Source organism: Leptonotus elevatus, chromosome 5 (genome assembly GCF_054856555.1).
Source record: "Leptonotus elevatus isolate MCC_2025b chromosome 5, RoL_Lele_1.0, whole genome shotgun sequence".
Lineage (NCBI taxonomy): Eukaryota > Metazoa > Chordata > Actinopteri > Syngnathiformes > Syngnathidae > Leptonotus > Leptonotus elevatus.
Window position 1 is genome coordinate 21,653,559 of NC_141243.1, and position 24,308 is coordinate 21,677,866.

A 24,308-nucleotide genomic window follows, 5' to 3' on the forward strand; every position below is an offset into this window, starting at 1 on the left:
AAACTAACAATTTTATATTGTTGATTACTGAAAAACGGAATAAGGTAGAAACAAACTTTTTCTTCTGATGAAAGATGATAGTTCAATCTTTCATTTGGTAGTATGTGTGTTTCCATAGTCCAAACACAAAATTTTCTGTGGACCTTGAAAGATCAGTCAAAATGCTTAAATCGGCTGGCACCCACAGCATCCCTTTTCTGAAAACGTCTGGCAGTCAAAGAGTTAAAATACTGTAATGAAATGAATGTAATGAAAGCAGACTGATTATCTTTTGTGTTTAATCAAAATAAGACATTTGCAAACATCAGCTTTCATTTTGGAAAACAATGACCGAATCAGTAAAATCAGTGAATCAGTTTCAAAAACGTTGTTGAGTAAATCATCAATCTGTATTGTGTGATATTGCTTAGTTGTAGTTGTTTGTTTTTTTTAATCAAAAATGATTTTGTAATACACATTAATGCAAAAATAATAATTAGTTTAGGCTATTGATCAGTGCATTACTCCTGATTCTACAAGCCACTGCGGTTATGAGTGCTGCTCCTTTGCCACTTCCATCCTCAGATTTATGGAACGTCACCTTGCACTGTGGTGCCAAATCCTGCAATGTCTCTTGCATGACTCCTGCAAAACTTTGGATTGAAGAAAAAAACAAGAGTTAGAATTGGTTACGAGCGTAAATGTTTGTTGAAAGGGCAAAGCGTTTTTCTTAAAAGTTTGGGACAAAAGATACTTACTGAGGGTGCATCTTATAAAGTGTGCCATCAACTCCAACTGTAACAGTGAGCTGTTGCAAGTTGCGGTTCTGTCTTATTTTATCAACCACGGCAGCTAAACCAGCACCACACAGCTGAGCCGCCCGGCAGGAGACGATGCTGCAAACCTCCTTAACGAGGACACTGTCGTCACATGTTGAGCTGGTGAGACCAAGGTGCTGCAGGATGCAACGAATCTGACGCATGGCCAGACGGTCGCTTAGGGATCAGAGAGACAACATCAAGGTTGGGGGGAAAAGAAAAAAAAAAGTATGTGTGCTTTGGCAGCTACTTGCTGTTCTCGAACAAAGGGAGCTGAAATTCACTGCCGCTGGGCCCTTATATGTGTGAGTGAGTGTGAGTGTGAGTGTGAGAGCGAGAGAGAGACTAATAATCTAAATTGTAAAATTGATGATTGAAAGCTTGTGTAATGTGTCTTGTGTTCAGGCTGGGACACATTTTCAACCCTGGAGTGTCATGGCTCAGACCGACCCACTTTATTTTACAGTGTTTAAATGAAAATGTATATTTCATATGTATTAATGTATCAATCTAAAATAGATTAAACATTTGAATAAGTAACCAACGTCAATGGTTATGTTGTATATGATCAAAAATTAAATAACTTACTAGATCACGCTCAGTATATCGGAACTGAAAACATAAATAAAGTCAAGTGTGCTAAAGAAAATTGATTTGACCACCTGTCATATTCTCTAAACATAAAGGTTAAATAAGGAGATAATAAGGCAAGGTACAAGACAAATTTTATATTTTTTAAGAGCTCAAATAATGAACTGCAATCACACTTAACTTGTGCTGGAATGTGCTTGAATTACTATTAGCAAGGGCAGGGTTTACAAAATTAGGTACAAATTGCAAAAGTTTGTTTCAGTAACATTTAAAAGCTAGTAATTTCCATATTTGTCTTAAATGTAATTCCTTATCTATATATATATATATATTTATATATATATAAATAAATATAAATAAATATAAATATATATATATATATATATATATATATATATATATATATATATATAAATATATATATATATATATATATATATATATATATAAATATATATATATATATAAATATATATATATATATATATATATATATATATATAAATATATAAATATATATATATATATATATATATATATATATAAATATATATATATAAATATATAAATATATATATATATATATATATATAAATATATAAATATATAAATATATATATATATATATATATATATATATATATATAAATATATATATATAAATATATATATATATATATATATATATATATATATAAATATATATATATAAATATATAAATATATATATATATATATATATATATATATATATATATATATATATATATATATATATATATATATATATATATATATATATATATATATATATTAATCCCCAAAAGCAGGTTAAGCCTTGCTATTTATCTCTTCCTTCTCGTGGGTCCGAATGTTTTTTTCTCCCACAATGTAACCTATTGTTCCCAACAAATACAAATACCACAACATGAAATGACACATTTTTACAAATTAAATTCTACAAGTAATAACAGAGGGAACAAACTGTAGTATATATACTAGTTTCTAGGTAATCAAGCATAAATTGAAGAGAGATGATCTGACCTTACCTTTCAATTTGTGACAGGAATTTAGTCTCAAAGATGCCCCAGGTCTTGAGTCGCTCAGACAGTTTCCCTCGAAACAGTAAACCCCTTTCAGTGAACTCCATCAGCACATGTCTCACTATCTCACCAAGGTACATGCCACTGATCATCTTCTCATACCTTGAAAACAATTGTGTTTTTGAATGTAATAAATTGGTCTTTAAGACAACAAAATTAATTGAATCAATTTAATCAATTACCCCTCGTTTACAGTACCTCTGTTTTCCAGGATTGCTTGAAGAGGCATCAACAACACGATCAAAGGTTGTGAGGAAATCATCCAGTTCCCCATTTTCACCAAATGCCCCCCATTCCATATTGACACACATGCGTCCGTCGTCACCATCAACCATTTCTATATTCTGCATCTCCTCCATGTAGCAGGTATTGGTCCCTGTGCCTAAATTATTGACAGGAAATAATCTTAAACTACTGAAAAGCAATACTAAAAGGTACAGAACACGTCCAACCAAAATATTTCCATAAAATTATCCCTTTTTTCTCCCAATAAAGAAATCGTACATAATGGTAGGAGATGACACTTACCAACAATGAGTCCCACCTCACACTTGGGGTCCTCATAACCACAAGTCATCATAGTTCCTACTGTATCATTAACTACTGCCACAAAGTTCAAGTCAAATTCCTGCAAGTAAAAAGAAGATTACTGACTGAAATTAAATTGTATTAATCGGTTATATTCTAGTCTGCATTAGAGTCATTAACAGTAGTAGATCATCTCTGAAGTGGAACAAAAAACAATGAGGGCAAAATACTCTCTGGCACATTATTAGATATGTATACACCAAAAGAATACAAGACATCTGCAATAAATCATAACCTCATGAGGACTACCATATTTTTCGTCACACTTTATTTCATAGCTTGGCCAGTCCTGCGACTTATAATCAGGTGCAACTTGTATACACTAACATCAGAGATCGGACTGGCTCAAAAAAATTTATAAAAAATCTCTGTTGCTTAGGGCGTGGCGTAAACATATTTACCTTGACCTTGTAACTGAATGTTAATTAAACAATTTAAATATTCAAAAAGAACTGAAAAGGAGGATCACATTTTACACAATAACAAGGCATGTCATGGTATGAAGGAATGCTTTATGTACTAACCCCTCGGCATCGCACTGCATCCTTAAGTAACGTAACAACATCGTGTCCCTCACAACCACTAGCTTTGAAGCCTTTTGTCCACTTCAGAAGAATGCCCTGAAAAAAAAGTGTACAGTTTTATTATTTGACATAGGATATCACTAAATTCACATTTTTGTCATTTAATTGGTTTATTATGTATTTTATCATGTGAAATGGAAATTTTGGTTGACAGAGATTGAGCAGTATATATTTTGATACATTTTAGGGTAAACCTTAACAAAACAAGACAACCAAGACAACCTCACCTGATCTAGTTTGCTTTGGTGACAGGGGAAGGAGAATGTAAATCCCAAAGGTAAGGATGCTCCTCTCATACCCATATTTTCCAAAAAGTTGGCCATGCAGTCAACAATGTGGCTAAAAAGCTGGAAAAAATTATAAATACACAGAAAATTCCTCTATCAGTGTATATAATTTAATCACAATGTATAATAAAACAGTAATTACACTCAATGCTTTATATGAAAGACATGAAAAAAACCTCACAAATTACAGTTCTACTGAGGCATCAGGATGGCCAAATTATTAACATCCCTTTAAGATCTTTCATAAATCAGCGTAAGTAATGTTAATTTCCGGACACACATATCAGTCAATCACAAGACAACTAGCATGAAGGCGTGTTGTATAAACGAACACGTAAATACAGATGCGATAAACTTTTGCAAGGATACCATATCAACTATGATCATATCGAACGTTGAGTTGAGCTAGTCTCGCGACGTGATTACTTAGAAATGAAAGTCAATATAGTTTGCCAAATAATAGGAGGGGATTTCGGCTTTTTCTCGTTGACAAAAACAGCCATCTTTGGCCATACTGCTGCTCACAAATGTTCACCTCTGCGCTCAGTCTAGCTTCAACGACTCTTTCCCATAGCTTTAATGTGTGGCCCTGGCTCATCAGTTTTATTCCTCTGGAATTGCAAAAACTCTGCACGTCTCCAATGTTCTTAAAAATGTGCACCAGCACACTTCTCCTCCATTCCTCAGGCATCTTCTCACTATCTAAGATCCTGTTGAACAACCCAGTCAGAAATTCTACTGCTACCTCTCCTAGACACTTCCATACCTCCACAGGTATATCATCAGGACCAAATGCCTTTCCACTCTTCATCCTCTTCTATGCCCTTCTCACTTCATCCTTACTCATTTTTGCTACAGTCACCTATTCTATACAGTCAGTATTCTTTCCATCTTCCCATCACACTACTGGCATCTGTCAACACATTTCCAATCCATATCCTTTATCACCCTCACCTCTGTTTTCTGCACCAACATGCCCATTGAAGTCTGAATGACAACTCTCTCACTTCTAGGGATGCTCTGCATCATTTGGTTGCTTTGTTATTGTGTAAATCACATTGTCTATTTAAGCAAATTAACACAATTAGTAGTTTTGTGGATTTTAAGGAAACATCTTTTTTTTCACTATTTAAAATAGCTCCAAAGTGTCCTAATGTCTGCGGTATAATTTCATCAAAAATACCCAGAGAATCAACAATTACAGACAGACATACAGTATATTTGTTGCCATGGTGATATTGGCTTATCTTAGGGGCGTCTCTGTCTCATGCTATGATCAGCTCTCATCCTGCCCACAAACTGCTGGGCCAATGAAGCCAGCTTTTATTTTGAATGATTAGCAGTAGATTGGATTTTCCAGGCAAGTTCCTCTACTCGCTTGGCACTCTGGTATGCTGCGTTTGGCTGCCTGCTTCTGCTCGTGGAAGCCAAATTTCAGGAGCTAAGGCTATTATCTAGCGGTAATCTTTGAACCCCAAAAAAATACAATGCAGCTGTGCTTAACTTTCGCAAAGCTAAATCTCCACCAGTGCCCACACAAACTGATGTGCATTATCACCTATGACTGCATCGTTTCTACCACTGAAATACCTAAAAATGCCTAAAATCATATCTGGCGACTTAATATTTCTTTATACTTTAAGTGCAACCTGGTGAATACTTTACCTCTTTCCCTGTGCCCTGCATTATTTCCTGTGGAATATTGTAGTTCTTATGGTGCATGTCAACATGTGTCTTGTCCCTTCGCACACGCACGAGCAGCACTCGAAAACTTGAGCCACCAAGGTCCAAAGCCAAGAAATCTCCATGCTCTGAAATCATAGATTAGTTATACGCAATGCTAAGTAAAGAAAAGGGATGGTATGCATGCAAGAGCTACCTGACCCATCTGGAGTAGAGCAGACAAATGTTGGAAGCATCTTGAGGCTAGCCTGAGTGTGTGCTTGCTTTGACAAGCCTCGTACCATATCTTCACTTATTATTCTTTTCACTTCCATCAACTGATCACGGTTCAAACGCAGGGTATCAAGTATTTGTTGACGCTCAGCATTCTGAGCAGCAAGACGTAAGGCTACAGCTGTTACCATGGCGGCGCCTTTCCCACTTCCAACCTCAGACCTCAAAAAACGCACGTCACAGTCAGGCACAAGCCTTCGTACCATCTTGTGAAGCCTCCGAGAAAACCTAGGCAAAGGTAATTAACACAATTGGTTAAAATGGGAATAGTGTATTTTCTGAACACTTGCTTCTGAGACAACTTGATTTTACACTAAATACTGTATGTAAAACAGTTAAAATCAGGCTTATACTGGAAGCAGTACCAACATTTTTTTTTCACTTCAGTAGGCCAACTTCACAGCACGAGATGAGCTGTGCTAACCCACTACCTGTTGGTTTCAGTAAGGCTTCGGACAGTACAGTACAAATCACGTGAGTAGCGATTAAAAAATAAATGAAACGAGTTTGTTGTCAACCCAAAGATCCCACCCAATGTGTTGCTGTGAGCTGTAACGCTGAAAATGTTGAAAAGGAAACATGGAATACCAACCCCAAAAAAGCACATACACAAAAAAAATGGTGGCATTACAATGCCATAGCTATTGCTGTAATGCTGCTTTTGAGAAAAGTCGGACTTATCCCACTCGCATTGAACCAGTTTCGACCTCAAAATGTTGCAGGTGAAAATAGACTTTAAGGATTTAATTTCACCGAATAACTTCATGCAGTGATATAGCAGTATGACTTCATGCAGTCCCTACAAATCATGTTGTATTATGTTGAATACTGGTAACTAAATTAATTTTATAATAAATTGAGATAGATACATATAGGGCTGGGCAATAAATCTAATTAATTCAAATATCCATCCATCCATCCATTTTCTGTACCGCTTGTCCTCACAAGGGTTGCGGGGGTTGCTGGAGCCTATTCCAGCTGGCTTCGGGCAGTAGGCGGGGTACACCCTGAACTGGTTGCCAGCCAATCGCAGGGCACACAGAGACGAAAAACCATACTCACAATCACACCAATGGACAATTTGGAGTGTCCAATTCACCTGCCATGCATGTTTTTGGAATGTGGGAGGAAACCGGAGTACCCGGAGAAAACCCACGCAAGCACGGGGAGAACATGCAAACTCCACCCAGGAAGGCCGAAGCCCGGACTTGATCTCACAACCTTTGCACTGGGAGGCGGACGTGCTAATTAATTCAAATAATTCATCATTTTAAGTATCCAATTGTTGAAAATGATCTAAATCGTGAAATTGAGGTGCATAATAAATAAATACATTCTTGTCTTCTTCTGGATTATTAAAAGCTGTTCTTAAATTCTGTTAAATGCAAACGTTATTGTAAATTGTGATTTTGCACAAGTGGCAGAATGCTGGCTGGGTGGTTTATAAGACATGTTTACAAGAGTTACTATTATGCATAAGATATGAATAGTTTGGGTTTTTTGCACAAGCTATAAATGTTTTGTTTACGTTAAAATTGATTTAAAATCCTTATACAGTACATTATTGTTGTCTGAACATTTTGCGCAGGATTTATTTTTGAATAAATGAAACCTTTAAATAATGTTTGTCGGGTTTATTACTTCGATTAAAATTGTAATCATCCAGAATGACAAGGGGAAAAAAATATTTTATTTTTTGGTCAATATCACCCCACAGCCCTAGATACATGTATTTCATAATCTACCAAATTATGTTTTACTATTCACAGTCTGTGTCTTCATGGGGGATGCCACTGTTGAGTGACATCAGACTGAAGTGACATGCTGGGCTTCTTGTGTGGCGTTTGGATGTTCACCTTCTGCTTGCGTAGGTTTTCTTCAGGTACTATGGTTTCCTCCCATGTTACAAAAACATGTTAGGTGTGAATGGTTGTTTGTCAAAGTCAAAGTCAGCTGGGATAGCTTCCAGTTCAACAGTTTCCCCCCACCTTTAATATGTTTGTAAATTATAAAACTGCAAATTGCAAATAAATGCAGCAAATATCGTGACGTTTTGTGATGTTACTCTCAAATGGCTTGATTTAATTCAACTTGAACTTTAGCAACTTGTGTCACCAATTGTAATCTTTTGCCATTCATCCACAAAATGCTATATTTATTTTATAACTTCTTTGGTCACCTTTTAGAATATAGTTTAATTTCTAATCCCCTTCAATGATAAGAAGTCTTACTGTGTTTACCAAGACCCACCCTGCTCCTACTGCATATGTACTTCTGATTCGTCAGTAACATATGTGGCTTGAGCGTCAGCGTTAGATTCTCATATCATTTGTAGACACACAAAAAATTGAAGAAAAAAATCAAATTGTAATTACTGCCTGTACAAATGTTTACATTTGCCTCCAATAAAATTATTTTTAATGTTTCTACTAAATTACATGTTTAATGGAATGGAAAAGGGTAACTTACTCTTGATGATTTTTGTACATCGATCCATCTACGCCAATGGTGGTGCGCAACTTCTCAGCTGCTTTGTTGTCCCTAATCTGCCGGAGCACTGCAACTAGAGTGGCAGCACACAAATGTGCAGCCCGTGTGGAAACAATCTGACACACTCTCTGAGTAGCCATGCAGTCTTCCCAGGTTGGGTCAAGGCCAAGGCCTCGGAGCACATTTTGAGCACTCATTCGACCTTCCTCTATGCTGCAAATAAAACCATTAACAGAAAATATTGTGTCACAAGGTGAATATATTGTCCATTGAGATGCATTTCCAAAAACAGATAAATCACATTTTAGAATTCTGTCACGCTAAAGGATCATCTATGGTCAAAATTAATAGTGTTACTAATCTGCGTTAATTTATGATTAATGCGATAATTTTTTGTGATTAATTAATCAGTTAACGCTTTAACTTTGACAGCACTAATTATAATACTACAACATTCCTACAAAGAACTGCAAAAGCTTCTGGGCAACAAAACTGAGATGATAGGTCTACTGCTAACCAAAAAGCAATACAAAGAACACACAAATGCAAACAAAAAAACTAACTTGTCACTGTCTATGGAATAAATGTAGTTGGTCAGGAACTTTCCCGTCATAAGGAGCTGGGCTGTAGTCTTGCCCTGGAACAGAAGCTGGTCTTTGGTCATTTTCACGAGGATGAGACGCACCAGTTCTCCCATGTACATTCCACCGATCATCTTCTCAAAACTAGAAATCAACAAATAATAAACTAAATTAATAAAAAAAATTAGTGAGGACTGCTCAGACACTGAATGGATATGTGGTCCAAACGCCCTACTTTGTTCAGTTGTGTCGTAAGCCTTTCAGTTCATCTATGAGGTCGGCGGGTCAGGAAAATAATGAGCATCAAAATACTCTGGTGCTCATTTGAGTACTACACCAAATTTGTTATGTGCACCCCTGAATATAACATTGAGTCTACCATAATTTTCCAAGCACACCTGGTTCAAACTCGCAACTGCTAAATTATGCCATAAAAATAAATATGTACATATATTGGTCGCTTCGTTTTATTGGCCACTTCACTTTATTAGCCAGCGGTGTCCACGTTATAAAATGGGATATTTGCAAAGCAAGAGGTCACACAGATGGATTTTTATGTGTTTTAAAACAACAGTTAACCGTATATCGCTGGCATTGAGCCAAAACCTCATAAATCACAATGTGGAAAATTTATATATTTTCAAAAATCTATACTATTGGTCAGTCCATACGTGTGGGGGCTATTTTTACAAAATCTTGATCAACCGAAAGTGCTGAAAATGGCTTGATCGCGTTGATGATGCAATGTTAATGGTTGAACAAACATGCCTTTTTGGGTCTCCTGAAAAGTAACTAATTTGGCTGTATAAGGTTTTGTCCTAATACTAGCTGTATATAATTTCATATGTACCTGTATATGTCGATGAAATAGTCACGCTTGTGATAAATATGTACCTGAGTGGTGTACGTTCTGTACCGGTTCCTTATGGAATAAAAAAGTCACAACATATTGTATGGGAAACCTCAGTAGGCAATGCAGGCTCGCACAGTTCACATTGCAGTGAGTACATATAGTGTCTCACCCAATGTGATTGAACGAGCAGCCAATTGTCATTTCTTGGAGTGGTCATGTTGTTACAATTGTGTGTGGAAGCATCGCACAGTTTGTCGTGGCCCTTATATCACGAGGCAAATTCACCGAGGAGCTTGTGTCCAGTAGTCCAAGCCATTAGAAGGCCGTTGGTAACTTTCTGGAGAGCTCAGTTCATTCGGTAATTTTACCGATTTGACATGTCATCATCATTAATCTCTTTTTTAATTTTTTTTTAATTTATATATATTTTTTATACATTTTCATTTTGTATGTGGGTGTGTATGTGCATGTGCGTGTGTGCGTGCGTGCGTGTGAGTGTGTATGTATTAGTTCACCTAAAACCTATTAAAAAATCCCATACCGTTCACCTAAACCGAACACTTCAGAATCCAGTCAGTCGTGAGGCCGTCAGGAGACCCGAGGAAGGACCAAAGAAAAGAAAGGAAAGTGAAATCCATCACCGACCAGACATCACCCACTACCCCCCAACCAGAGTCCTTCACCAACCCCAGAAACATCTAAATTTCACCAAATCAGGGAGACCTCAAGAGACCAAAGGAGAGACTGAGGAAAGAAAGAAAGGACAGACGAAGCAGAGTGAGATCCACAGACATCAGCCTCCACCGATTCATCGACCAGAGGAAGAAGCAGATTGTGTCTGAGTTTCGATAGATGCTGGTGTGGTGGATCTGGCATGCTTGAAAATCTCCACCAAAGAGGGGAGCCGTCGACCCCTGCAAGGACAGAGCAAGCGCAACACCTCAGGGCCCCCCAGGCCACGGCAGCGCCATGGGACAACCCCCGGGCTTAGCAGGGGCCACCGGCCGGAGAGCAAACCCAGGAGCAGGAGCGCCCCCCACGCCAACACGGCCCGCGCTCCCACCCCAACACGGCCCGCGCCCCCAACCCAACGCAGCAGGACGGGGCACTGCAGGCCCGCCAGGCACACCACCGGCCCACAGCCCCCGCTCCCCCCGCTCTTCATGAGCATACTTGGTATTGGAGTAATCCAAAAGTAATCAAGTTACATTACTGTAATATCATGGTACTTGGATTACATTACTAACTACATTTTTTAGCAAGGAACACATTTTAAAAGTAACCCTCCCAACCCTGGAAGTTAGTAAATGTTAGTAAATGTATTGGAGAGAAAAGGAAAAATCACTCATAACGTAATAACTTACAGATTTCTTTATAAAACTTTAAAATATGTTACTCACAGCTGTTTGCCAGGGTTCAGAGAGCCAGCATCTATTTCTCTGTCAAAATGTGTGCGCAGGTCCTCCAAGGCACCGTCATCTCCAAAAGCACCCCACTCGGTATTGACGCACATCTGCCCCTCGTCACCATCCAGCAAATCAAGATTCCTCAATTGCTCCATGTAACAGGCATTTGTCCCGGTTCCTTAAGAATTAATGAAATGTGAGTAATATATTTTTTTTTTATGTGTCGAAATATCTGTCAATGTAAACTAGTAATCAGTGTGAATCTTTCTGAAAACCTCAATGACAACTGCAACATAAAAAGTATAATAGTGAGCAATAATTCATTCTTATGCCCCATTTCCACTGCACCTTTTCTACACCAAAATAGCCTTGTTCTGCCCTGTGTGGTCACTTTTCCATTACACTTTTTTGAGACCAGGGGTTAGAATGGAACCATTCCCCAGAACCTCTTCCCACCTAGTTCTGGTCGTGACATCGGTGTCATTTGACTGGCTGTCAGGTGTAGGCATTTCTTTTCAGCAATGCAGCAAGAAAAGCTATTGCAAATTGATGTTTATTGTACTTGTGTACTATTGTGACTTTGACAAAGGCCGGCGGGCGCCTCTTGCCTCGGAGTAAAATAAAGAAATGGGTGTGCGTGTGCCACGGAGTTACTTGCTGCATCGCTGTCGGCCAATCAGATGACAGTGACGACTCTGCCCCAGACGACCGGCGCTGCAGAACCACCTCCGAGATGAAAAGGCAGTTCCATTGTAACCGCTCGGCCTTGGAAAAGTCAAATGAAAACGCAAACATTCGGGGCTGACCAAGGCCGTTCTGTGCCGTTCGGGTCTAGTGAAAAAGTGGCATATGTTGCATGTGCTTGTATTGCACACTTTTGGTGTATTTTTTCAAAACAAAATCATTTGTAAGCCATGTATTTTTAAAGGTAATGTTGTACAAAGTAAGAACAGTTTTAAAATGATATAAAATTATTTTTGGATCATAGTTTGTGGTAAGGTTAAGGTGTGTCAATTAGTTAGAAGGGGTTTACCATCTTAAGTAAGGGAAAAATAATCCATCGATTCAATATGTGTCAAAATGCATGAACAAATGGTTATATTTAATCAAATCGTGATGTGAGGGGATAATACCATTTTGAGTCCCACCCCCAACAACAATAAACAATGCATTATACATTCTTCCTTGAGCCTTTCAGTTAATTACTATTATTCCAGTAAAACTCACCAACGATGAGACCAATTTCACAGTTGTGATCATCATAGCCACACGTCATCATAGCTCCCACTGTGTCATTAATGACAGCCATAATGTCAACGCTGATGTCCTACAATAACACAAATAATACTTTATTGATTCTAAAGTGGGGAAAATCACTGATGACAGCAGCAAACAAAAATACTAGCGTCACTGTGTTGAATCATATTTAGCCACATTAGCTAACACGCCATACCTCATAGGTAGCTGGGGCATCAAGCATTCCCCAAAATAAACAGCGAAAACAGTGAGCTGATGGGCAATTGTTCAATGTTTTACCATTGACTGATTTCTGAAATTTATACTAGCCAGCGTCTTAAGCATCTTAGTGGACTGACACAGTGCCGTACTTGCCAGCCGGGTCTATCGATGTTGGACGCTGGATTATTATTTTTTTTAAATATCCAAAAACAATTACTGTGACTGGCACGACTGAGCATTCAATAGATGATCTGTAATGTTCAGCAGCTCTGCTTTCTATCAGTTGCCAACATCAATTGCTCACTTTTTCAACAACACAAAAATAAAATAGATATTGTAAATATACTTAATTTGACAGAGGACTTTTTCCACTTTCTCTTGGGGCTGACCAAACAATTTGGGCATTTCTGTCACACTGCGCAGTGAGTGTGATACAAAGACGTAATCAATCGTTACCACAATTGGCCGAGAGGGTTCAAATGTCTACCTTAGAGAAAATTCTAACTTTTTAAATTGTTTACATTTATACCACAGACCCGTACCACAATTGCCAAAACAACATACCTATTGTGTTTACAATTCAGATTACTTTCATAAATCCATAAAATATTTATAAATTCCAAAGATTAAGTGGCCCTTTTGCAACAGATAAAAGAAATGTAAAAAACTGTTCTTGTCATCATTAGTTCACAATCGTCTCATTTGCAGGATCTGTTGCACACTTACCCCTCGTTTATGTACAGCTTTCTGCAGGAGTTTGACAACATCATTTCCTTCTACTCCACTTGCCCTGAAGGCTTTGGTCCAAGATATCAAAATACTCTGAATAAAGGGGAAATAAAGGGACATAAAATCACATGTGTTTATACATCAGGACAACATAGTGCTTCAACATTTACAGTTTGGCAGAAAAAGTATTTAATTAGCCACCGACTGTGCAAGAAACAAATTCTTGGAAATCACATTGTACTTGTAGTATTTTAAATAATGTATTTGGAAATGTTGGTGGAAACTAACTATTTGGTCAATAACTAAAGTTCAACTCAATACTTTGTAATAACCTTTGTTGGCAATGATAGAGGTCAAACATTAACTTTGGGTCTTCAACAGATTTGCACACATTGGCCGATTCCTCCATGCAGGATGAGATCTTATGAAGAGCCCCAAACCAGCCGTTGCTTGTTTGTTATTAATCAAATACTTATTTTTAAATACATTCTTTAAAAATCCTAACTAATGTGATTTGCTGGATTTTTTGCCTAAAAACAAAACAAAAAAAACATACAGTGTAGAAGTAGCTCCAGAGACAAAACATTTTGGGGGAAAATGTATTTTACATAAACAAGCCTAACAGTAGAGCTTGGACGTGCCCCCAAAATCCACGTTCCTTACTTGTGGGTGCGTTCGGAAATAGGCGCCGAGCATGCACTGCTTCACTTTGCTGTTCAGAAACTCCAAGAGCATTGTTCAAATGTGCTGCTTGGTTACTCAGAGTGCCCCAAAAAAGATGTGCTGGAGCCCAGTGCGTCAGTCAGTACAAGGAAAGGAAACAGTTAAAACATGAGCTGCTGATCGCTTTATAACATAGGTTGCAGAGTGGTGTTAGGGCATCATGTGCATTTTCGCATCCAATGTTGACAGCAACAAACAAGTTTCGGTTTGGCGAAACTTCTGCTTTTAACTAAAGAAAACTGAACTGGAATCCCGCGTCACATTGTGGCCAGTTAAAATTGTGGCAATGACTACAGTTTTACTTCGTCTTCAAGTGTTTGTTCTTCTAATACCATTTCTTCTACTTTCTTTTGGAGGGTAGGATATACTTTTGGTGGCACCTTCTTTTGCATACTATAACTAAGGTGGCCACCGACGATAATGCACAACTACTGTGGCAAATACTTTTGGTACATTACTGCCAGTGGAAAGGTGGCGTTGATGCACAAAAAGTAAACACGATTAGGGAATGGAGATTTTGGGGGCCAGTGTGAGCTCTAACGTTAATATACAGTATACACGTTGCACCTGATCTGTCGTAGGACCAGCCAAACTGAAAACAAGTGTGAATTTTAGTCTATGGATGGATGGATGGATAATACAATAGTACTGAATCAATGTTGTCTCTTTGGCAGTGATAAGCAGTGATCGAGTGCGAGTGTGAAGTGGCATGATTGTTGTGTTTTTATTTTTATTTTTTGAAATGCTACTTATGTCCACTGCCAAAGCACCATTGGAACAACCATTAAAAGCTGCAAGGGGCACTTGAGCAGGCAAGAGAACACGACACCAGACACTGGTTTATAAGAAAATGTATATTAACATGTTTACTTTGAAGTGTGTATAGTGTTAAGCTACATCAAGTAAGTGTTATTTTCATCTATCCTTTGAACCACTTATCCTCACAAGGGTTGCGGATATGCTGGAGACTATCCCTGTCTTTGGTCGAGAGGCGAGGGTACACTTTGAAGTGGTCGCCAGCCAATCGCTTGATGGGATAATCGAACCTAAGAAGATGTTAGCGACAGCCCTACAAATCACTTTAAATCATTGTCCGAACAACAACAAAAGCTAATTGCATATAGACATTCAGGGTCATGCATACAACTTCAACTTGGGGGAAAAAGAAGCTAGTTAGTTATATTAGCCAATAACAACAACAGTTGGACTAAGGCCCCATTGCTTGTTTTTGTAAATTTACACCCCAACATTTCTCACCTCGTCCAACTTGCTTTGTTGACAAGGGAAAGAGAAGGTAAAGCCCAGAGGAAGCCTTTTGTTCTTTATTCCTAACTTCTCCATGAAATTAGCCAGGCATTCAGCTATATGGTCAAATAACTGAAACAAAGTAGAAACAGGGCATGCAAATTGGTATTAATTCATGTGAGAAAAAAACATTACAAAAGGAAATCGTGTATAATTTATTCATTCGTTTTTCAAAACAAACAAAACAAAAAGAAGAAGAAAAAAAAAGAAAAAAAATGTTTTTCCAGTATTTGTTCTAAAAACCCAAATGAAAACAAGAGGTTTCTGCTCTTTAAACATTGTGAATATTATCTGCAGTGAAGTATGGTGAAAGAAGGCACGAGTGTTGGAAGTGAAGTTAGATACACAAGGCTGGCCTTCGCAGTTTGCACTGTCCTTTACAAAAAAAGAAAGAAAACTGTGTACTGTACATGTGTCGGTACCAGCGTGCCATAATTGACAACAGGAGTAGCTGGGGTTTGTTCTAAAAAGAGCTTACCACTGATGGGACACTGTGACTTGCTAAGAAGAATTTAAACATAATTAGATTGTAAACATTTATTTATTTAAACTTAACATGTTCTATATTTTAAAACATAGTAATAATCGATTGTGTTCAATGGGAAAAAATGTTACATTTTAATACCGTGATACCCTGACACAGCGATGCTTTTGCTCACTGTTATCATACATTCAGAATGTAATATCGGCACATACCTAGTGGCAACTTAAAACCATATGAAAACACAGTCAATATTTTTTTTATATTCTGCTACATAATTATATAAACAAACATTATGCAACTAAGATGCAAATACCCACATTAAAAGTCTCCCTTCATCTCAATTAACGTTTTTTTTTTTCAAAAAGGAGGTAACTGTCAAACATGGCAACACAGCATGCTCATGTCGGTGTTCCATTTTATTGTTGTGATAATGTAGCCTGGAAAATCCAGACTCACGGCGGTTGACCAGACTCATTCTCCGGCAAAGCCGCGAGTGACTCTGGTCAACCGCCCTATCAGTCGCATTTCTGAGGCGGGGCAAACCTAAGCTAACAGACAGCGGACTGAACCAATGAGCGAAGAGCGGACGTGACGTCAGAAAAGCGACTCGTTGAAGTCTTTTATTTATTTATTTATTTTTCTTGGGGGGAGACGGAGTAAAAACACAAATATTTGACAAAAAAGATTATCAGAAAAATAGTTAAATCACATATAATGTGGAGTGCATCTAACCTCAGATCCGCAGCCTCTCATGAGATGTTCAGGAATAGCATAAATCTGATTTTCCATGTCCACCTTTTGCTCGCCAATACCCATAACTGTAACCAGAAGCACTCGGAAGGTGGATCCACCTAGGTCAAGGGCCAGAAATTCTCCTTGTTCTGAACACAAAAGCAGACAAATTATATTAACAATACACTATATCATACAAATGTGTAGAGTGGTCATCTCACAACCTGAAAGTTGTGGGTTCCACCCTCAAGTCTTGTGCCCATGTCAAAGTGTCCAGAGCAAGACACTGAACCCTAATTTGCCCCCAGTGGACCTGCCAGCGCATTGAATTGCAACAGCCTCCCATTGATTGGTGTATGAATGTGTGTGTGTAAATCAGGATTTGTAAAGCGTTTTGGGCATCATATTGTGTAGCTAATGCTATACAAGTACACTCACTCCATTTACATAAAACAGAGGGTGGCATAGTATGACGAGTGGTACTGGTTAGCCTATCCGCCTCACAGTTTTGAGGTTGGGGTTAGAATCTGGGCTCAGGCCTTTCTTTGTGACATATGCATCTCCCTGTGCTTGTGTGGGGTTTCTCCTCGTAGCTTTGCTTCTTCCCACAATCCCCCCCAAAAAGTTTTTTTGTTTCATTAACTCATTCACTCCCAGCCATTTTCACTGAAGCAATCTCCTTCTAGCCTGGCAATAGCCAGATTGATTTGTGCTTCATTTGAGGGAGTTCTCCACAATATCAGTCTGGGACGGCTCCGCGTTGATTTGCTCGGGAAAGGCGGGGCATGCTGTACAACACTTATTGGACAAAACTGAATTGTGTGCACGTCTACCAAATTTTTGTTTCGACCAATCACGGCAAAGGATGAAAATGTCGTCACCGACATGCGACTGTTGTGACTAGCTATATCATGGCGTTGAGTTTATGTTGTCTGTTTTGTAATGTTGATATGCGGCTACAAGAGACTAATTCAGCGAGAGCAAAATTAATTGCAGCGTCCACGCATTCATCCGTTTGGTTTGTTTCTTCCCACGGCTTTGGCGCTTCTTGTTTTCATCACAGCTGCATATCCCGCCCCCAAATACAATGTCGCTCTGTGATTGGTCCGAACCACCAGTGGTTCGTATCGGTGGAAATCAATGGGAGCGGTACAAGGTGGATTCTCGGGAGTTTGTGAACTCACAAATACCGCAAGAATACATTTTGCAAGAGCAAGGTTAATCTCCTTCACTCACGGCTGTTTTACTGGATTTTGACTGATTTTGCAAGGCCCACAGAATATTGTGTTTTGTTGCTATAAAACAAAAGAAGCATTAGTCTCTTCTTTCATCAGGGGGAAAAAATTATATTTCTATCCGTCTCCGCTTTGCAGCAATTAGCATTAGAATATAAGTTTTGTCATTATTCACAAATCTATTTAGAATTGTGAGTAAAAGAGCTTTTTTTTCGACATGGCCCTGGTTGATATATTTTGCTCTGCTGCTGGCAGTTTGTGTAATAACTAAAAAAAATGAAACCGTTCTTTGCAGTTGTGAGGCTGCATCAAAGCCTTCTGTATGCTCTAGCATTAGGGGTGTTAGAAAAAATCGATTCGGCAATATATCACGATATTACAGCGCACAATTCTCAAATCGATTCGATTTGCGGCCGAATCGATTTTTAAACATCAATTTTTTATGGGAATATTCAACAAAACGTCTTACTTAGGGTTAGGATTCACACATTAAGCATGGAAGAATGTTATATTAATGGAACATTAAGCCTTAATATTTTATTTCAGTGCTGTTCAAATATGAAACAGACTGCAGCCTGTTTGTTAAATGCAGTGGCTCAGTTATAATCATACAAATCTTACAGTGTACATGTACAAGTTTACTGATGAGTATTTTCTAAATTTTAGTTTAAAAAATCAATTTAAAAAAATCGCAATAATCAATTTTTAGATTCATATCGGGATTAATCGGTATCGAATCGAATCGTGACCCATGAATCGTGATACGAATCAAATCGCAAGGTACTAGGCAATTCATACCCCTACTCTACCATAAAAAAAAACATTACGAATGTATAAATACGTCTTTGGGACACTTAAAACATTTGAAATAGAACATATTTATAAGTTTTTGGGAGCAAATGAGTTAAAGACTCTAAAGTGTTCATAGGTGTGAATGTGAGTTTGACTTTGAGTGGTTGTTTTGTGCCCTGTGATTGGCTAACAATCAGTCCAGGCATGTACCTCACTTCTGGCCCAGTCACCCATGCCACAAGGGAGGATAAACGGGTATAGAAAATGGATGGATGGACATACATAGTAATATATAAGCAGTGCACATACAGTAAGTGAAGTATAACTGGCTCATAAGTGGTGTCAGATCAAATATGAAGTGGACTGGACACTGTACTTGAAAATTGAGAACATATCATTTGCGGGCCTAGTGAATACCGTATGGCATCATGGACAGACTTGTGAAAAATTATTGTATTGTATATTTCAGTGGCTCCCAACCTTTTTTTGCTTGTGTACCCCCAAAACATTTTTGTCATAGAATGACCCCCTCAGTAATGTGTTGATTCCCCAAAAGTAGAACATAACACAACTGATTATTAAATGATCATTTTATTTTGTTTCCGTAATTTAAACATTTAAAGAATGAACCTGCCTTTTTAACTTCTATAACAGTTGACACAAAAACCTGGAGCTCCTGTGAATCGCCTTTAAACAGGCATTTAAATCAGGAACAAAGCTCTAAGAAAAATGAAGTGCATGACAGCTCTAAAATGATCTTTTTTTTTAAATATATATATTTGGGTAAATTAAAAAAGAGCTCTTAGCGAAATGCTGCCATTTTAGTGGGTAGAAACGACGACATTATGATGCATTTACATCAAAACAAAGCATGTGCATGCTGCACGCAGCCTCACCCTTCCAACTGAAGTGTTTACATGACGCTCGTTCAGATTGACGAAAGGAATATTCTGATTTATACATGTTAATTTATGTAAATACTGTATATATTTATGTATATACTGTATGTGCTTTCACATTAAATGCCATATTCTTGAAGTCATCCGTTTTAAATATTGGTAATACAGTGGCACTCCCATGACTCAATGTAACGTTGCCAGAGTGTGCGTGCATGTCTCTGCTCTTCTCCATTACGCTCTCAATTAGTTAAATGCGTAATCAAATACGACAAACTGGGAAAAAAATAATTCACACTCTACTTATTTTTTAAAGGACGTGTCAAAAAATGCGTCACAACCTGTTGCTCTGTCAGTCATCTGGGCTTTTTCTATGCATAGCTGTGATTTCCTACTGTGTGCCTGTTCATTAGTCTACTGCAGGGCCTTGAGTGATTGTTGCTTTTTTTTCTGCTTTCACCGCGAAAAATATTTGCTCTTGTTACAAAACTAATGTCGGTTGGCTTGTCGTGGCTGTCGGTCGGCTATGTAAGAAAAAAGTTTCATACGTTTTTTATGCCATAACATCAAGGTACGGTACTGGTACCGGTATCCTGTGCAACACTAGCCTAAACAATGGCTATTGTCATCATTGCTCAGTGGTGTTTTAAAAAAAGCCATTGTAGACATTTTTACCTTCTCATGGGTGCTAGGTCACGGTCCTCTTCGTCATTCACTTGGACGAGAAGGAAGTGCTCTTTTGTATGTTTTGCCAAATGCGTGAAGTAGGTTGTGCATATACCGGATTGTGGCAGGTGTGTGCTCACTTCCATTTAACTAGAGTTTGAATATGGTTCATTCTTAGCAGCCACAACCCCAGTCATAATAGGATGTGCACACTTCTGTGCAAACACATTATCTAACTTATTTGTACTTCCACACCTCACATGAAAAGATTTCCATTTAATTTCAATTGAGTTGTATAAACTATAGGTCACAGTAAAGGGTAAAAGAGATTTGAAATAATTTTTCTTGGTCATGTTTTTTTAATAGCATTTTTATTTTTATTTTTCAAAAAAACCTAGATCCATATTTACTGTAGCTTAGGTTCCCTTCAGAATTTCTTCCTGTAGAACATATCCCCTAGTCCTAAAAAGAAAAAAATCACTTCTCTTCCATAACAGTATGTGAAACAGGAAACGGAAATATAGATCAGCCTTCAGAATGAAAAGCATAGATTTCAAAACAAGATATAATTAAACATCACACACTAAACAGCTTGAGGAATTCTTAACATGGTAGATATTACTAAATTGCTTGAAGCACTATTGTATTGAATTTAATTCTTTGCACTTCAAGTTGCACAACTTCATATTTTGAGTGGGACTTTTTGGGGGGCCACTGGATTATTTGTTTCATTTTCTTTATCTATTTTTTTATTCATTTTATTGTGTGCTCTATGCAAAATGACTTTTATGAGTAAATTGAAAAATTGGCATTAATTTAATGCAATTTTAAGGAAATTAGCTATAATAGGGATATATAAGTATTTTATTTAATTATCTGTAATGTTTTTTTTATTTTATTTTATTTTATTTTATGTATCATAAGTACTTATAGTATCGGCAGTTTGTGTCTTGGTGAATACTGAAGATTTGAGTACTCGTATCGGTCTCAAAAAAGTGGTATCACTATCGAAAGCATTTTCACAAAACTCGCATAAAAATTTCGAAACATTTGGATGGAAACCTGACTAATGACCCCTAACAGACATTACAGCCGGCAGTATTTCCCCACATATACATTTATCTGTGGTCGGCTGTCACAAATTAATTTTAGTCGCCACTAATTGACTTTGGTGCTACCTGTCAGTATGCAACTGTTGTATTCACTTTCTTTTGACGTGCAGAGCGTCGCTGTGATTCTTGTGTACCCCTTGGGCATGTCTAGTTTTGCCTACTAATATTGTTATCCGTACTGCTTTCCTTTCTGCTGTGATATTACAAATAGAAGGTACTGTGGTTTCAAAAGTATCATTATTTAAGTTTGAGAATGTAGTGGTATTATATATATATATATATATATATATATATATATATATATATATATATATATATATATACATTTTCCTAACCGCTTATCCTCACAAGGGTCGCGGGAGGCACTGGAGCCTATCCCAGCTGGCTTCAGGCAGTAGGTGGGTACACCCTGAACTGGTTGCCAGCCAATCGCAGGGCATATATATATATATATATATATATATAAACTTCAACTATTTGATATGATAAGAGAATTACCTGTTCCATCAGGAGTTGAGCGTACGTAAGTTGGCAGCATCTTTACAGCAGCTGTGGGGTTGGTGTCACTGCAAAGGCCTTTGTCCATTTCCCGTCGAAATCTTATGGATATATCCATCAGTTTTTCATCAAGTAGTTGAAGATGGTGCAAATACTTGTCCAACTAAACAGTTGGAGAAAAGGTTAAGTTATTGGGTCTTTCCGTGTCAATTCACGCAAATTCCCAGAACCTCCTCAGTGACACCTCTTCAATTTCCCTATTTTTTTATTTCATTAGTGCCTTATGATGTCAAAAGAATAAATGTGAGGTTTGAGCCTCCAAGCTCAAACGGTTTTCAAGTTATGGTCAATCAAAGTTTGGGTGCCATGCCCACTTTTGGGATCCGGGAATTGCACACTAAATATTAGACCATTGGAGGCCTTCATCTTTTGTTTTAAGGTAGGTAAAGACCTGTAAATTGCTATATTATATCTGTGTATTCTGGCCTTGTCGATCAGAATCTGTACCAACAAAAATCGTAGGTGAAATAGTTTTACAGATATTAACCCTTTAAAAGAGGATTTTTTATTTATGTATTTTTTATTACACAATACACTTTTGTTTTTTTACATTTTGGGGTTCACATCTTGGAAAAGTGTTGGTGGGATTTCAACTAATCTATCATCACATTTGGGAACTCTACTTTGTATTTAGGGAGTTTAAAGGCAATTAAGCCATTGGTGGGGGCACGGGAGGGCTCAAATATGGCTACGGGCGCGAGGTTGGCCTTGTGGGCATATGAGGATCGGATGGGTTTTGGGATGTTTAATGGAATCGCAAACGGCTTGAGCTACGAGGCTCAAACTTCTGACATCATAAGACATTAATGGAATAAAAAAAAGCAGGCAAATTGTAGAGGTATCAGTGTGTGAATTGACACCCTTCTGAGTTTTCATTTTGTTTTGCCACCAAAATCGGCATTACCAGCCTAACCCTATAACATAATCCTCATAATAACTTTTTAATTATTCAATAAACACAAAACAAAACGGCTAGTTTACAACCGCCCCAAGCCTTCACCACAACTTGTTTTATTTTGAAAATATGATAGTGTCCCTATGTCTGGCTTCCTGCTTTAGCCTACTATTTCTACTCTGGAGCGAATCCAATACCCTCCCAGTCTGAAATGTTGACATGGAAGACTTTTGAAATCTCCCTGTACATTTCAGGTCTGGAAATAAGCAAATTCACACAAATACAACTTAGACGTTTCTTTGAACACTTAACATTTAAACGAGAATGTTATCAAAAGAACGCCGAAACTCATATTGCTATTTCAATCAGTCATATAAACGAACGGGTGAGTGGAAGTTTCGCAGTAATGTAGTTTAGCTGTGAGCAGCATCCAGTTTTAAGATTTCCCTCTAAGCGGGTGACAACGACGTTATTTGAGTAAAGCACACGAAGCGTGAAAGTCATGTTACCCGTTTGACTCGTCTTCAAGGTGACATACCTTACGGAGCACCCAGTAAATGTCTTCAAAAACTTTTTATTTTACAATACCTTTAGTAGCATTACTCACTTTATGTTTCTGATCATCATGGAGTTCGGAGCAGTAGTTAGTGAGTAGACTCGAAGACATGGTTGTTGGTGCTTTAGTCGGTCTTTCTTTGAATGGTTAACCAATAATAATAGTTGTTAAGTTAATACAATAAAATTGTGCATACAAACGCCGCCCGTCTTGTGTTTTCAGTTGTCAGTGAAAAAAATACAGCTTCCGGGACTTGTCAGTTTGGTGATGTCACGTAAATTCACATAGCTGATTGGGTGCGAAGAAGGCATTGTGTACTTTCTCACTGATCCAGATCAGTGGTTTTCTCTACGGTACTTTCTTTTCGACATCCATCGAGAGTTTGGGGGGCATTTGGAAAAGTATGGCGGTAAATATGGTGCAAAAGTAACTTGTACTTTAAAAAAATGTTTTTTAGTTGTATTTAAAAAAAAAAATTGTACCTGTAGAAAAAAGTATAAATTTGTATCTGTAAAAGTCGTGATTTGTACCTGTAAAAACAAAAAACAAATTTGTACCTGTAAAAAAAATTGGAATCTGTAAAAAAAAAAAGTACCTGTAAAAGTCGTGATTTGTACCTGTACAATTTTTTTTTTTACCTGTACAAAAAAGTGTAAATTTGTATCTGTAAAAGTCGTGATTTGTACCTGTAGAAATGACAACTTGTAGTCAAAGAAGTCGCCACTAGGAATCACAAGTGTTTTTTCTGCTGCTGTCCAGTCACGTGACTTTTGCACCAAATCTCTCGCTACAGATTGTGCAAAACTGATTCGTACTTGTAGAGCACCGTGATTTGTACTCGTAGAAGAAGAGGGCGGGCTCTGGAGGATTTGGGCGGGCTAAAGCTCAACCTCATTGGTTGAGCGAACGACAGTGGGTTGAACTCAAATGA

The 24,308-nt window shown here is 37.7% G+C and overlaps 1 protein-coding gene across 1 annotated transcript; it reads right to left on the reverse strand.

Moving 5' to 3' along the window:
* Positions 1-261: 261 nt before the first annotated feature.
* Positions 262-23,624, reverse strand: hk2 (hexokinase 2). The gene is made up of 18 exons (XM_086075701.1): positions 23,429-23,624; positions 21,867-22,029; positions 16,668-16,816; positions 15,404-15,523; positions 13,421-13,516; positions 12,464-12,563; positions 11,231-11,414; positions 8,960-9,121; positions 8,376-8,609; positions 5,830-6,134; positions 5,616-5,761; positions 3,891-4,010; positions 3,604-3,699; positions 3,020-3,119; positions 2,690-2,873; positions 2,438-2,593; positions 738-974; positions 262-632 (listed from the first exon to the last, which is right to left on the reverse strand). The coding sequence occupies exons 1-18, from the start codon at positions 23,486-23,488 to the stop codon at positions 476-478; spliced, it is 2,769 nt and encodes a 922-aa protein (XP_085931827.1). The 5' UTR covers positions 23,489-23,624; the 3' UTR covers positions 262-475.
* Positions 23,625-24,308: the final 684 nt, after the last annotated feature.

What these genes read in the sequence shown, in the direction of transcription:
- hk2 (XM_086075701.1), bottom strand. Translation starts at nt 23,488, where the DNA reads ATGTCTTCGAGTCTACTCACTAACTACTGCTCCGAACTCCATGATGAT. An exon ending in AAGCTGTACATAAACGAGGG is followed by an intron (nt 12,564 to 13,420) that starts GTAAGTGTGCAA and finishes GTGTTATTGTAG; the next exon opens with GACATCAGCGTTGACATTAT. An exon ending in CTGAACCCTGGCAAACAGCT is followed by an intron (nt 9,122 to 11,230) that starts GTGAGTAACATA and finishes GTTGATTTCTAG; the next exon opens with TTTTGAGAAGATGATCGGTG.